Source organism: Podarcis raffonei, chromosome 10 (assembly GCF_027172205.1).
Source record: "Podarcis raffonei isolate rPodRaf1 chromosome 10, rPodRaf1.pri, whole genome shotgun sequence".
In the NCBI taxonomy this organism is placed as follows: domain Eukaryota; kingdom Metazoa; phylum Chordata; class Lepidosauria; order Squamata; family Lacertidae; genus Podarcis; species Podarcis raffonei.
Window position 1 is genome coordinate 67,413,082 of NC_070611.1, and position 15,669 is coordinate 67,428,750.

The window sequence follows — 15,669 nt, forward strand, 5'->3', positions numbered from 1 at the left end:
CCTATGCTGGAACCCTGGGTCAGCGCTACCTGCATGGCAGGGAGCTAGTCGAACCAGAGCCTATGCAACCAGTCACTTTCTGTAATCAATAAAGTTGTGGCCTAAATTCTGCCAAAAACCAAAACTAAAATTAGAGTCAAGTGTGAATTTATTTAGGGGGGAGGTTTCTGGGTCTGATAAGTGTTGGTGCTGACCTTTAAAGCCCTAAACGGCCTTGGTCCAGTATATCTGAAGGAGCGTCTCCACCTCCATTGTTCTGCCTGGACACTGAGGTCCAGCGCCGAGGGCCTTCTGGTGGTTCCCTCGCTGCAAGAAGCCAAGTTACAGGGAACCAGACAGAGGGCCTTCTCGGTAGTGGTGCCTGCCCTGTAGAACGCCCTCCCACCAGATGTCAAAGAGAAAAATAACTACCAAACTTTTAGAAGACATCTAAAGGCAGGCCTGTTTAGGGAAGCTTTTAATGTTTAATAGGTTATTGTCTTTTAGTGTTTTGTTGGAAGCTGCCCAGAGTGGCTGGGGAAACCCAGCCAGATGGGCGGGGTATAAATAATAAATTATTATTATTATTATTATTATTATTATTATTACTACTACTACTACTACTACTACTACTTTTTCTCTGAGGAGTTGAAGGTGGTGTACACAGTTTTTCCCCTCCTCTTTTAATCCCCAAAGCAAAAACCCGTCTAAAAGGCAGTGACTGGCCCAAGGGCACACACAGTGAGTTTCACAGCCATGTGGGGATTTGAACCCTGGTCTTCCAGCTCCTAGGCTGACGCTCTAACCACAACACCACCACAGATAACTGGACATATGGAAGACCAAACCTGAGGCAGAGGACATGGTGGTTCTGACCCTTTCAACATATAAAGAAGCATATTGGAGCAGCAACTGAACCTTGCTGATTAAAGGAGGGCAGAAGACTGCATTAGGAGGTGCAGGACAGGGCCTATGGTTCCCACATCTCACTGCCATTGCCTGCTCCTCGTTACGCGCCACCTGAGGCAGCCGCTCAACTCTGCCAATGGCAGAGCTGGCCCCGCTGTACATTAACGAATTGAAAATAGCTACCACTGTCTGGCTTCACTCCATCTGCATACACAGCTTACATTGAAATCACGTGGCTTATCCCAGAGAATCCTGGAAACTGTAGATTGTTAAGGGTGCTGGGAATTGTAGTTCTGTGGGTGGGGAGATGACAGCGCCTAGGATTCTCGTGGGGACATCTGCTCCATACATTTAAAGCATTGTGATACTATGTTAAACAAAGATGTCTCTCTCCTCCAATGCATTCTGGGAGCTGTAACTTGTAAAGGCTGCTGAGAGTTGATAAGAGAGCCCTATATCCTTCCCAGCTCTCACTTCCATATGGAAGTATGGAAGTGAGAGCTGGACCATAAAGAAGGCTGATCGCCGAAGAATGGATGCTTTTGAATTATGGTGCTGGAGGAGACTCTTGAGAGTCCCATGGACTGCAAGAAGATCAAACCTATCAATTCTGAAGGAAATCAGCCCTGAGTGCTCACTGGAAGGACAGATCCTGAAGCTCCAGTACTTTAGCCACCTCATGAGAAGAGTAGACTCCCTGGAAAAGACCCTGATGTTGGGAAAGATGGAGGGCACAAGGAGAAGGGGACGACAGAGGACGAGATGGTTGGATAGTGTTCTCAAAGCTACCAGCATGAGTTTGACTAAGCTGCGGGAGGCAGTGGAAGACAGGGGTGCCTGGCGTGCTCTGGTCCATGGGGTCACGAAGAGTCGGACATGACTAAACAACAACATATCCTTCCCAGAACAACAGTTCCCAGACTGACTTAACAGTCAATCCCTCTTCCTTGTTAGGGAAGAAGGTGGGGTACAAACAAACAAACAAACAGACAAACAGACAAATACATACATACATACATACATACATACATACATACATACATTCAGGGAAGATTGTAGTGTTTGATGTTGTGTTTTTACTTTTTTTTTGTTGGGAGTTTCCCAGAGTGGCTGGGGCAACCCAATCAGATGGGTGGCATATAAATAATAATACTATTATTAATAGTATTATTTCACACAGAACTCTGGGGATTGTTGTTGTTTGCCCTGGGAATGCATTTTGAGCCCAGCTGCACTGAAAATAGACTTCAGAAACTCCCCCATTTTCATTATCTCATACACTTTGTGGCCGCACTCTGGTGCAAAATACGGTCAGGAAAAAAATTCCACTTGTGGTCTTCTTGAAGGTGCAGCAAACATTTGAAATGTGCCTTGTTTTGAAGCTGTCTTTGCTGAAGTTCTCACATTTTGTTTTATTATTTTATTTTAAAAAAAGCCCCCAAAAGCAACCTTTGCTACATTCTGATATTGGCAAGTCCTGGGTGTCTTTCACCCCCAGCTTTCCTTGCCTGTGATTCTCAGATCCTGCCTGGAGCAGAAGAGAAGCATGGTTTTCAATATTATTTATCACCCCTGTCTTTCAACAGCTGTAGCTGTCATCCAAATAGCTGCTCCACTTCTGGGAGAGGACGGTTGAGAGCTAGGTCACCCAGAGGTATGATGCCGCCCTCTGAGAAGGGGGGAAACATCCAGCTCAGGGGTTAGCAAACTTTTTCAGCAGGGGGGCGGTCCACTGTCCCTCAGACCTTGTGGGGGGCCGGACTATATTTTGAAATAAAAATTGAACAAATTCCTATGCCCCACAAATAACCCAGAGATGCATTTTAAATAAAAGGACACATTCTACTCGTGTAAAAACACGCTGATTCCCAGACCATCCACAGGCTGGATTTAGAAGGCGATTGGGCCAGATCCGGCCCCCGGGCCTTAGTTTGCCTACCCATCTTCCAGATCTTCAGCCTTTTGTAATTTAGCTAAGAGATAGAAAAGTAGGGAAGTGGAGGCAAGGAAGAGGGGTGTGGGACTGAGAAGGCCAAAAAGAGAGACTAAAATGGGTTTGGGGGAGCATTGTTTATCTGCCTATTTACTTCAGGAACAGTTGGACCCGAAGTTCAAACCTTGAAGGTTTCTTCCGCTCCTCACCCACAGTTCAAAATGTCACCCCAACTTATGTGGTGGAACCTGTAAAAGGGTAAAAGAGTATTGGGAAATAATCTATAATAAATTGAAAAAAATGTTTAAAAGCACTTTTCCAAACAAAACAAAAATAACAACCACACAGAGTCCTTTCTGTTGGGTATAATTCAGATGGAACTTCCCAAGTGAGGAAAAAAAAGTTTATTTATGTATGCCACTTCTGCGGCCCGTGTTTTGTTAGCCCAAAAATGGAAAAACAAGTGAAGTCCCAACCAAAGAAGAATGGCAAGTTAAACTGATGGAATATGAGCAGCTTGCAGACCAAACTTATAGAATAACAAGAAGAAAGAAGATTGGAAAATGTTTATTGAATATGTGGGGGGGAATTGTGTACACTTGAAAATGTAAGCAGCATTAAGATAAATACAACAGTGTAAATAAGTCTTGATGGATGTAACAATGGAATACTGGATGGTTTAGTTTATATAAAATATGCAGGGATTTGTGTTATGCAAAATGAACCATGGAAAGAGAAGAAGGGAAGTCATTGGTATTTTAAGGTTGTTTAAATGAATATTTTAAATTGTAAAACAGAAATTTTATTTTTTTTAAAAATGTCAGCCCAATATTCCTCCCCTCACAGAGCACAAATGGTGGAACCCAATCCTACAGGAGGCAGTTGTTGTTGTTTAGTCGTTTAGTCATGTCCGACTCTTCATGACCCCATGAACCAGAGCATGCCAGGCACTCCTGTCTTCCACTGCCTCCCGCAGTTTGGTCAAACTCACGTTCGTAGCTTCGAGAACGCTGCCCAACCATCTCGTCCTCTGTCGTCCCCTTCTCCTTGTGCCCTCCATCTTTCCCAACATCAGGGTCTTTTCCAGGGAGTCTTCTCTTCTCATGAAGTATTGGAGCCTCAGCTTCACAATCTATCCTTCTAGTGAGCACTCAGGCTGATTTCCTTCAGAACGGATCGGTTTGATCTTCTTGCAGTCCATGGGACTCTCAAGAGTCTCCTCCAGCACCATAATTCAAAAGCATCAATTCTTCGGCGATCAGCCTTCTTTGCGGTCCACCTCTCACTTCCATACATCACTACTGGGAAAACTATAGCTTTAACTATACGGACCTTTGTTGGCAAGGTGATGTCTCCGCTTTTTAGGATGCTGTCTAGGTTTGTCATTGCTCTACAGGAGGCAGTAATGGCCACCAACTTGGATGGCTTCAAAAGATGGTGAGACAAATTCATGAAGGAGAAGACTATGGATGACTACTAGCCATGAGGGCTATACTCTGCTTCCACAGTTGGAGACAGCAATGTTTCTGAATACTAGTCACTGGAAACCACAGAAAGGGGCACCTGTGAGGGGGGCACTTGGTTCGTGCCCCCTGAAAAATTGTGCCCCTGCATGACATAGAAATAACAAGGAGAATTTTTAGCTGAATAATTGCTGACTTTTAGAACTGATGGACTGATTAAACACTCTTGCACATTGCCAGGCCTCAAAATGTGCTTTTCTAATATGCTGACGGAAGAGTAGAATAGATTGAAATTTAATAGACAAAATGTTTCGAGATGGAGGAAAATAAAATCTGATCGGACAAAACGTATTGTGGTGAGGGTTTCTTTGTTATTCCCGGTTGCAACAGCACACCAGAACCAAAACAGCCTCAAACAAGTGTTCTTTCAACCCACCCAAAAATCGCCTTCTGATTAATTGACTAAAGCTGTAGTTGATTAATCTATTATCCATTAAACAGATTAAATTTTTAAAGAAAAGAAACCTTGAACCCCTTAAAACTGTCTTAAATTTTTAGGACCACGAGCATTAGAGAAAGAAGAATTTGGAAGCTTTGCAAGATCATTTTCCCTTTCAATAGTGGTGTTTGGAGTTTTTTACAAAGACACATGAAACCGAAAAAAGGGGTATTTTGGGTTGGGAAATTCTCTTATCAACCCAATGCAAAAGTGATGAAAATTGAGCAGCTTTTACATCCACTGGGGATTTAGCCAGATGACTGTCTAACGCTACACAGGGATGCAAGACCAGCGTATGACAGTTCATTGTAGAGTCCAAAGAAAGTTCAACTTTAATACCAGCCATCCAGATACACCTGGCCTTAGGTGAGCCAAAGGAAAACCTCAATTCCATCCCTCAAACCCAGCTCCCCTTAGTGTATTTTAGCCCGCAATTTATTGCAATAAAATAACATTTGATAGTTTTGAAGTATCACGAGAATCCTTGCTGTTTGTAGATGGAAAATAGTCTATGCAGTAGATGCATTTGCTAGAGTGTCAACCAGTTTGGCCAAAAGATATCCCACGAGGCAATGGAAGTTTAGGATCAGTTTTCCTTCTCCTAGATGAGCTACCTTCCCAGGTTGATGAGCTCCATCTGTACCTCACTTCCCTCTACAACACGGGCAGAAACAGCCTTCTTGATCGTTGGACCCACTGCATGCAGGGGAAGTCCCTAACTCACGGAGGGTTTGAGACCCATCAGCTACCCTTCCCTGGTTTAGCCGGCCAATCAAAACCATTCCCAAGGTCACATGTGGACAGCTTCTATTGTCGTTGTTTAGTTGTTTAGTTGTGTCCAACTCTTCGTGACCCCATGGACCACAGCACGCCAGGCCCTCCTGTCTTCCACTGCCTCCCACAGTTTGGTCAAACTGATGTTGGTAGCTTCGAGAACACTGTCCAACCATCTCATCCTCTGTCGTCCCCTTCTCCTTGTGCCCTCCATCTTTCCCAACATCAGGGTCTTTTCCAGGGAGTCTTCTCTTCTCATGAGGTGGCCAAAGTATTGGAGCCTCAGCTTCAGCATCTGTCCTTCCAGTGTGCACTCAGGGCTGATTCTAGGAACCACAAGTGACAGCTGAGTACAGGGCAGGGACCAAAGGTAGAACGACTACCCCAGAAGGAGCACAACGTGTTCCACCACCACAGGGGTCCCCCTCCCCTAACACCTCATACAACCCTTTAATTGCCTGAGCCTGTGAGTAAACAATAGGGCAGTAGTGGGGAGCCTGTAGCCCCCCAGATGTTGTTGGATCACAAAGCCACCATCATCCTTAACCTTTGACCAGCCCAGCTGATGCTAATGAAAGCTGTAGTCTAAAAACATCTGAGGGGTACAGATCCTCCACTACTGCAATAGGAGGAAACCTCATGTCTGAGTGTGTTTGGGGCAATTTGGCCAGTCACTGTTGTTTAGCATTCTTTCTGCATTTGTGTGTGTGTGCGTGTGTGTAAAAACACACACACACATTTTTAACACAAAATTTGACATTATTCAATTCACTTTCAATATTATAATTTCTTACCTTTTAAGGAAATCAGCCCTGAGTGCTCACTGGAAGGACAGATCCTGAAGCTGAGGCTCCAATTCTTTGGCCACCTCAAGAGAAGAGAAGACTCCCTGGAGAAGACACTGATGCTGGGAAAGATGGAGGGCACAAGGAGAAGGGGACGACAGAGGACGAGATGGTTGGACAGTGTTCTCGAAGCTACCAGCATGAGTTTGACCAAACTGCGGGAGGCAGTGGAAGACAGGAGGGCCTGGCGTGCTCTGGTCCATGGGGTCACGAAGAGTCAGACACGACTAAATGACTAAACAACAACAACAACAACATTTTGACTTCCCATCCTTACATCTGTGATGCTCCTGTTGTATTCCTTTCTCTGCTGCCACAACTGCCATGCATTTTCTATTGTATTCTCACCTATATGACCATCATTTATTTTTTCTCCTTCTCTTGCTCACGATTCTCCTGCTCACGATTTCATTTGACTATAGGTTTTTCTTCAATAGTCCAAAAAAGAACCTCCCCTCTTCAACAAAGTTCTCATCCTTTAGATCTCTTATTTTGCTGTCGACTTCGCCATCTCTGCATAGTCCATTAACTTTAAAATTGAGACTTCTTATTCTTTCCACTTCTGTGCATACAGGATTCTAGCTACAGTACTGGCATTTATAAACAACCTTTTGAAACTCTGCCCTTTTAACTCCCAGAAGAAATGCTGCAGGTCTCTTGGGAATAACTGCTTTAAGCATCTTCTTAAATTCAAATTTTCTGCTGTTTGGTACCCTCCAGATGTTCTGAGCTCCCATCAGCCCCACCTCCAGAACATCTGGAGCTCACCAAAGCTTTGTTCCCAAATCCCAAAGCTTTGTTCAGGAGAAAGAGAAGATTGCATTCCACGATCTTGTCTCCTTCTAGGAAGGTCTGTCTTCAGAGCAGCAGAAGCACAGAGCAGCTTTTATTGATCGCCCAGAATGGGTTGACAGGTTCTTTGTCGGTCAACCCACTAGGAGGAAAGACAGCACGTTTTGGACAATCCAGTGGAAGGGCTTGCCCCTTCCATCATGCTTTTCGCTGCTGACAAGAGAGGGTGGCAGAGCATTGATCCTGGCAAGAGTGACACAGTTAATCCTTTCTCGTGCTTCAATGCAGCTGTGTGTGAAATGTTGCACATTCGCCAAACCATCAAACCCAGGTGATGTCGCCAAGCCGGCAATTGTGGGGGGTGGGAGTCACTATTTGCCAGCACAAAAACGGTTAAATCCAAGTGGTTGGGGAACTGTACACCCTGCTCCAGCAAATTCAACATTTGCAGGTGGGGCAGAGGGCTGGTACCCTGGTCTTATGTGTACCTATTAGGGGGACATTAGCTGTGATTCCTGCATTTGTAAACTACTCTATTCCGAACTTAAAAATGGGAAGCGTAATGCTGGTGGTCGACAAAAGAGGTTTAAAGACTGTCTCAAGGCAAATCTAAATAAATGTAGTATAAATACTGACAACTGGGAAACACTGGCCTGTGAGCGCTCCAATTGGAGAACAGCCTTTACCAAAGGTGTCATGGGCTTTGAAGACACTCGAACTCAGGACGAAAGGGAGGAACGTGCTAAGAGGAAGGCACGCTTGACAAATCCACACTGTGATCAACTCCCACCCAGAAACCAATGTCCCCACTGTGGAAGGATGTGTGGATCCAGAATTGGCCTCCACAGTCACTTACGGACTCATTGTTAAAACTGTGTTTATGGAAGACAATCTTACTCGGCTACATGTGATCACCAAAGAAGAAGAAAAAGATTCTTGCATTGGAGGAAGTTGGACAAGATGGTCTTGCATCCCTTCCAACTCTACCGTTCTATAATTCTATACATAATCTGGGCTTCAAAACAAAAAAGCACCATGCCCAAGCAAAGCCAAATTATTCAGGGGGGGGAATTGTGTCCGTGTTGAGATATAGAAAATATTCTGGTGAAAATATAACAATAATCTGATCTTTAATCCTTATTCTGTTGTGTTTTACTTGTGCACTACTTAGAGACAACAGCAACGGGATCTAGTAATGGAATACTGAATGGTATAGTTTTTTGTAAAATATGCAGGGATTTATGATAAGTAAAATGAACCATGTAAAGAGAAGAAGGGAAGTCACTGGTATCTAAAGGATGTAAAATGAGTATTTTAAATTGTAAAACAGAAAATTTAATAAAGTTATACAGAGAGATAATGGCAACTGAGTACTGTACAAACTGTTGAGATAAACAAATAAACTATTGTGCGAACCAGGAAAGTCAGCATAATTTACCTTATTTTGCATTGTTTATTGTACATTTTTCCCACCGCCACTTTTGTGGTCTCAGTTTTGCATCACTGATTCTGGTTTTACTAGTAATGAAAGTCTCACCTCCAACCACTGGGAATTTTATTCCGCTGTCTTTCTGACTTTAAAGATTTCAGCCAGCTTTTCCCACATACTCTCTCGTGTATATACTAGCAGCCATAAGGACCAGAAGCCTGATTAGTTTTTGGCTGGTGGGGGTGGGGGGCCGTTAATAAAAACTGCCATTCTTCGTAAGATGAATTCTGCACAGGGCCTTCTTGCTGGTGGCTCTCCTTTTGTGCAGTACAGGTTTGGCCCAAGAAATTTTAGCGCCTGAAGTGAACCACAAAATGGCACCCATCCCCCAGCCAGGGAAGGAGGGCAGAGTGAAGATCTTCATAGGGAACAAGGGTGGGAAGAGACCAGAAGTGCCTCCTCATGGGACACAGAAGGGATCAAGAAGGGACAGCAACCAGAAAATAGGAAGTGTTCCTGGTAAACACTGAAAGCTGAACTAATGAGATCAAAATATCACTCTGTGATACTTGGTGCAAATGGTCAAAGTCACAGGTATGTATTGAAGTATGCCATTGGATGATGGAAATAATTTTTATTTCTAATCTTTATTTGTGTTTTCTAGGTCCGGTTCCTTAAACAAACAAAAATTAAAGGAAGCCAACCATGTTAAGAGAGGGTTGTGTTGTTCAGCCAAACTCATGCTAGCAAACTATAGGAGCAAACATGGTGGCAAGGTATAGGTTTCTGGTTTTGCAGTAATCGCCCATACCCACTGTTCCAGCTTGTCAACATCCTTCTGTAATTGTGGTGCTTAGAATTGGACACAGTATTCCAGGTGTGGCCTGACCAAGGCAGATTAGAGCGGGACTATTACTTCCCTTGATCTGGACACTATACTTCTGTTGAGGCAGCCTAGAATAGCATTAGCTTTTTTTTTTGCTGCTGCATCACACTTGTTGACTCATGTTAAGCTTGTGGTCAGTCCACCAAGACCCCCATCTTATACTTGTGCAGCTGGTTCTTCCTGCCTAAGTGCAGAACCTTACCTTTGTCCCTATTGAAATATATTTTGTTAATTTGGGCCCAGTTCTCCAATCTGCTAATAATATTTTATTTTATTTATATCCCACCCATCTGGCTGGGTTTCCCCAGCCACTCTGGGCGGCTTCCAACAAACTATTAAAATACAATAGTATATTAAACATTAAAAGCTTCCCTAAACAGGGCTTCCTTCAGATGTCTTCTAAAAGTCTGGTAGTTGTTTTTCTCTTTGAGATCTGTTGGGAGGGCGTTCCACAGGGCGGGTGCCACCACCAAGAAGGCCCTCTGCCTGGTTCCCTGTAACCTCACTTCTCGCAGTGAGGGAACCACCAGAAGGCCCTCGGAGCTGGATCTCAGTGTCCGGGTTGAACGATGGGGGTGGAGACGCTCCTTCAGGTATACTGGGTCAAGGCCATTTAGGGCTTTAAAGGTCGGCACCAACACTTTGAATTGTGCTCGGAAACGTACTGGGAGCCAATGTAGGCCATCTTGAATTTTGATTCTCTCTTCTGCAGCATTAGCCACCCCTCCCAGTTTTGTGTCATCTGCATATTTGATGAGCATCCCCTCAATTCCTTCTTCCAAGTTGTTTGTAAAGACGTTGAACAACGGGCCCAGGACAGAACCCTGCAACACCCCACTTTTTTCCACGACGGTGAAGAACCATTAGTGAGCACTATTTGGGTTCAGTCAACCAGCTACAATTCAGCCTAACAGTTACTTTGTCCAGTCCAAATTTCCCACGCTTCTCCAAAAGAATATATTGGGGAACTTTGCCACAAGCCTTATTGAAATAAAGCTCATTCGGTAGAGCGAGAAAATTCTAGGCTCAGGGTCGTGAATTTGATCCCTACATTGGGCAAAAGATTCCTGCATACAGGGGGTTGGACTAGCCGATCCTTGTTGCCCCTTCCAACTCTACAATTCTATGATTGTAAGACAAACTACATCCACAGCATTCCCCTGATCCACCAGCCTTTAACTCTAACATTCCTACCTTCCATGAATTTGGAGACCCGTTTCTTACTCTTTCCCCATATATTTGAATGGTGGTTGCACTTCTGTTGCGACCCACCTTAGATCAGGCCATGACCCACTATTGGGTTCCCACCCAACCAGTAGAAGACCAGCAGTGTAGACCATTCTGATGTGGATGGACTGGTGTCCTGACTTGGTCTACAATAGCTTCCTACAATCCTTTAAACTTGTTTCAATGTTGCTGGTCTTAAAATCCTGGAGAATCCTAGGGCCCAGGACCAAATCCTTTTCTGCCTTTCCATGGAAGCAGAGGCACACGGACACACACGCACACAGAGAGAACCTTTGAACATCACTCCGAAAGCATGAGTAGACAAGAAATCAACAGAATTTAATCTAGTTTATTCTCCAAAAAAAAAAAAGAGGGGAAAAATATGAAAACAAAATCAAAAGCGCAGTTCTTAACACTAGCAGTAAGTAAAATTTATACAACCATTCAGTCTGTATCATAGGATGAAATAAATCTACATCTTGTTTTTTTTTTATTTTGGTGCTTTGAATTATACATACAAACAACAATTACAGGAACTTGTTCACAATGCGTATAAGGCCTGGACAAACTCGCCGCAGCTACAAGCTGAATGTCACACCAACTGCCCTGAAACCCTTCAAAAACAAAAACATCCCCTATTGTTCAGAGGCCCCCTAGCCTGGAATGCATGATTTGCCTACAACTTGGATTAATTTATTTTTTTAATGCGTCAAAACAACTTGAGCCAGTGAGTAAAGAAAGAGAGAGAGAGAAAGAGAGAGCAAAAAACGCAAGTGGCAGTTTGTCCATATGCCGGTCCAACCTCGTTCTTCTCAGTCCGTACCAGGAAAACATTCAACTCATTATTTCATTTGACCAACAAGCCATTTTCCTTTCCTTTCCTTTTTTTTTTTTTTACAGCTAAGCAGATGTCAGGAGTGTTCTTCAAAAATGTACAGAATTTCTTACAATATAAGTTATACAGTGTTCAGCATCAATCTGCTTTTCTTTGGGGGAGCGAGTGGGGGGAAAGGTTTGGGATTTGGGGGGTGGGCAGCCTGCCATCTCTTCTTCATGACCCTAGAAACCCAGTTCAAGAGCGGACTTGCGTCAGAATGGTTTATTCACAAATGGGACCCCAAATTTGGTGACTGGCGATGCAAAAGACACTTGAGGAAAAGCGCCCAAGAGTTCACCTCCCCACGACATTTGCTCTGGGGGGGTTTTCGTTTCTACGCCTCCGTCCAACTTTTAAAGATTTCGTTTTTTCTTTCTGTGCCCTTGTCCATTCGTGTGCCGAGGGGGAAGCGCTCTCGCCTCTTAACGAGGCAAGGATTATCAACGTACCTCTCGTTCTGAGAACTCAAAAAAAGGAAAGGAAGCATCGCAGCGGGGATTTAAGTCTCTCTCTCGGGCGCGATCTTAGCCCATGGCGGTGACCATACTGGACGGGTGGTGAGGTCCGAAGGACAAGCTGGAGGGCGGGTGCATCGGGGTGGGTGTGGTAAGCATGTGACCCGAGTGGCTGAAGGGTGAAATGTGACTGATGGAAGACATGTGTCTCGACAGGGCGGCAGGGTTGAAGGAGCCGCCCTTAGGGAAATCGTCCAAGGTGTCGTGGACCTTTTTGCACTTTTTCGACTTGCTAGACATTTTTCGGTTTCGGGTCTGGATGCCTTCCTTCTTCATAGTCAGGGGTCTGTTAATCTAAACAAAAATCAATTAATCTTTTTGTGGGGCCGTCTCGTCTCCCCACCTGCCCTCCCAACTCCTCCTCCTCCAAAAGCTACATAGGGCGAAATGTTTCAAATGAAACTAATTCCTATCTGTCAGGATGGGATTTGGGGGATACAAGTTCCGGGTCTAATTGGGCACAATCGGCAGAGAGACCCTCAAACAGAGCAAGGCTGGAAGCCCATGTTTTGAAGGATGTGAAGGAATACATATTGCCATATAAAGAGTAAGGAAGTAAGTCCTGCTGCACTTTTGGCACCTAAAAACGAACAGTGACACAAGCAAAAGGACCCAAAAGCTGCAAATCTGACTCGAAAGTCACTCAAAGGTGAAAAGTTTAAATCCATATACCCCTTATGTCATATGTTTGTTTGTTTGATTGAATGTATTTAATTGCAAAGGGGGTGAAGTCATTTTGGAAATCTATCAATCACCGGTAATTTTCTTTTGTACCATCAAACCTCAGCTCCTGAACGCCTCCATTTTGGAACGTTTTGGTTCCTGAACGCCGAAAACCCGGAAGTAAATGCTCCAATTTTCGAGCGTTTTCCAGAAGCCAAACACCCGACACGGCTTCCGCTTGAGTGCAGGGAGTTCTTGCAACCAATCAGAAGCCATGCCTCGGTTGTCGAATGTTTCGAAAGCCGAACAGGCTTCCAGAACAGATTACATCTGACATCCAAGGTTTGACTGTATTGCTGAATCAACGAGAATTGTATTTGTCTTATCTTCTTCCCATTTCACCCCGTTTTATGAAAAATGTTCTTTTTATTATCAATGTACATTCTTTAAAACACCAAATAAAAGGTAAATAAAACACCTCTCTCTTAAGCTTTCCACTTACTGAACCCCCAAATATGCTGTTTAGTATACTCTCGTCCTTTTTTCTCCCATCAACTGGGCTGACCCTCTTTCCCTCACAAACCCCTGAAAATATATTTCCCTAAAGGTGTTGCAGTGATCTCTCACCCTTTTCTACGGTACCAAGGCAGGGGAAGAGAAGACAGTTTCCTCAACAAATCAACCTGAACCTCTAACCAAAGGACCTTGTGATCTGCAGGTGGTTTGGGGCTTCTTTGTTGTTGTTGTTTTAAAAAAGTAGGCCTGTGGTTTACTAACACCTTCCTTTCTCAACACGGACTAAAGCAGTTTTAACTGGATGTGCTCTGCTGGTAGCAAATGTCTCATTAATCACTAAAAGGGAGCAGCTTGGCAGGAGGACATATGCCTTGAATGCAGAAGGTCCCAAGTTCAACCCATTTTGAAACCTTTGAGAGCCTCTGCCAGTCAGTGTAGACAATACTAAGCTAAATAGACCAACAGTCTGACCTGGCATTAAGGCCTTTTCCTGAACCTTAGTCCTTAACTGGTGGCTTGTGTTTCAGTATGGGGGAGAATTCAGTGCAGTTTGCATTTAAAGGCAGAACTGTTAGAATTCCTGCTCCATGATTGCAGTCATGGGATTTTTGTCTATCACATGGTGGTATATGTTTTGACTCCACAGAGTGGGAAGTGACGGAAACAGGATGTTTGTGTTACTGTGTTCCGTGAAGTGGGACTATTGTCCTTTGTTCTTTTTCTCTTTGCTGTCTGATGCTAGAGAGAGAGGGAGCCATGTTGCAGTGCTCCGTGTATGTTTATATGTAAATAAAGTAGATTAGCCAAAATGCTGAGTTGCTGAGGTCTGTTATGCAACTGCGCAAACTCTGCAGATCCCTAAGTGTGCCGATGTCTGTTGGCATCGGTCGCTGTGACGTTCAGGCTGAAGAAAGCTTTTGAAGCTCCCGAACAATCGACCAGGAAGGAGGGAACATGCCAGTCGGGCATGGGTGTCTGCCAGGGTGCTACTCGAGTGTAGGCTGAACTCCTGACAAGAACTACCCAATTCACATGAGAACAGAAACACAGCCATGGGAGGTCAGACAAAATTTGCAGGAGAGATGAAGTTGCAACAACAGAGCCAAGAAATGAGCTGAGTTGGCATGTTGGGAGATTATTATTATTATTATTACTATTATTACTATTATTAAATTTGTATACTGTCCTATACCCATAGATCTCAGGACAGCTCACAGCATAAATATGCCAGTGTCACTCAATTCCAGATCCGAAAAAGGTAGCATTTTAATATCAATAAAGTCACTGTTTGATTCACATAATTGCGCCGTGCAAAAACATTTACTCACCCAGGAGAGGGGGAAGTAGAGAGGGAAAGGTGGAAGCTGACCCCGTTTAAATTCAGAAATGAATACACGCATTAAAAGCACTACCCCACAACCAACCCTACTGGTTTTGAAGGGGGTTGTGTGAAAGCTGCAGAGAGCAAAAGACTTTTTTTAAAGCCTCACATAAAAGTGAGAAATCGCTTTTTTAAAAATAAAAAAGTGCAAGGAACATCGTACAAAGCAATTGAAAAATCTCACCCCGCTGCCCCCATTCACATTACTCTAGTGCTAAAGGTAAAGGGACCCTTGACCATTAGGTCCAGTCGCGGACGACTCTGGGTTTACGGCACTCATCTCACTTTATTGGCCGAGGGAGCCGGCGTACAGCTTCCGGGTCGTGTGGCCAGCATGACTAAGCCACTTCTGGCGAACCAGAGCAGCGCACAGAAACGCCGTTTACCTTCCCGCCGGAGCGGTACCTATTAATCTACTTCCACTTTTTGGTGTGCTTTTGAACTGCTAGGTTGGCAGGAGCAGAGACCGAGCAATGGGAGCTCACCACATCACGGGGATTCGAACCACCAACTCTAGTGCTAAAGCTCTGCTATTACTGCTGTCACTATAAGATGATTCTTTACAGTCGTTTCCTTAAGGGTGGTGCGTTTTTGCAACTGCCTTTACACCTAGATATGGGAACAAAGTCTACCAGGCAGCATATTTTGGGGGTGCCACTTATGCATTGTCAAAAGGAGAGAGAGCACGCATCCCCAAAGCAAAAGGCTCAAATTTGCATAATATTTGCAAGTTCGTTATTTGTTCATTAAATTTATATCCCGCCCTTCCTTCCAAAGCAGCCCAGGGCAGCAAATTATAAAGACTGTATCTTAAACAGAAGCACTAATCGTGCAGGCGTGCCCAGCTGCCAAGTGGCTGACGGGCAAAACCTCCCTTCCTAATGCTTCTCGGTCTTTTAAACCAGACTTGGTTTCAGGCAGTCCTTCAGATAAAAGACTCCCTCAAACAGAGGAATGCCCTCCAAGAGCCCTTCAAATGCA

General features: G+C 44.3%; 1 protein-coding gene across 9 annotated transcripts in view; it reads right to left on the bottom strand.

The window, feature by feature from the left end:
• Window positions 1-11,065: 11,065 nt before the first annotated feature.
• Window positions 11,066-15,669, bottom strand: part of GATA3 (GATA binding protein 3) — a 76,225-nt gene continuing 71,621 nt past the window's right edge. For 5 of the 9 annotated variants that reach the window (XM_053405543.1, XM_053405545.1, XM_053405541.1 and 2 more), the window contains exon 6: window positions 11,066-12,422. In XM_053405543.1, the coding sequence (XP_053261518.1) occupies window positions 12,138-12,422 (285 nt within the window). In that variant the 3' untranslated portion in view covers window positions 11,066-12,137. The remainder of the gene's footprint in view (window positions 12,423-15,669) is intronic. The other 4 variants (XM_053405547.1, XM_053405550.1, XM_053405548.1 and 1 more) reach the window with 4 other exon arrangements.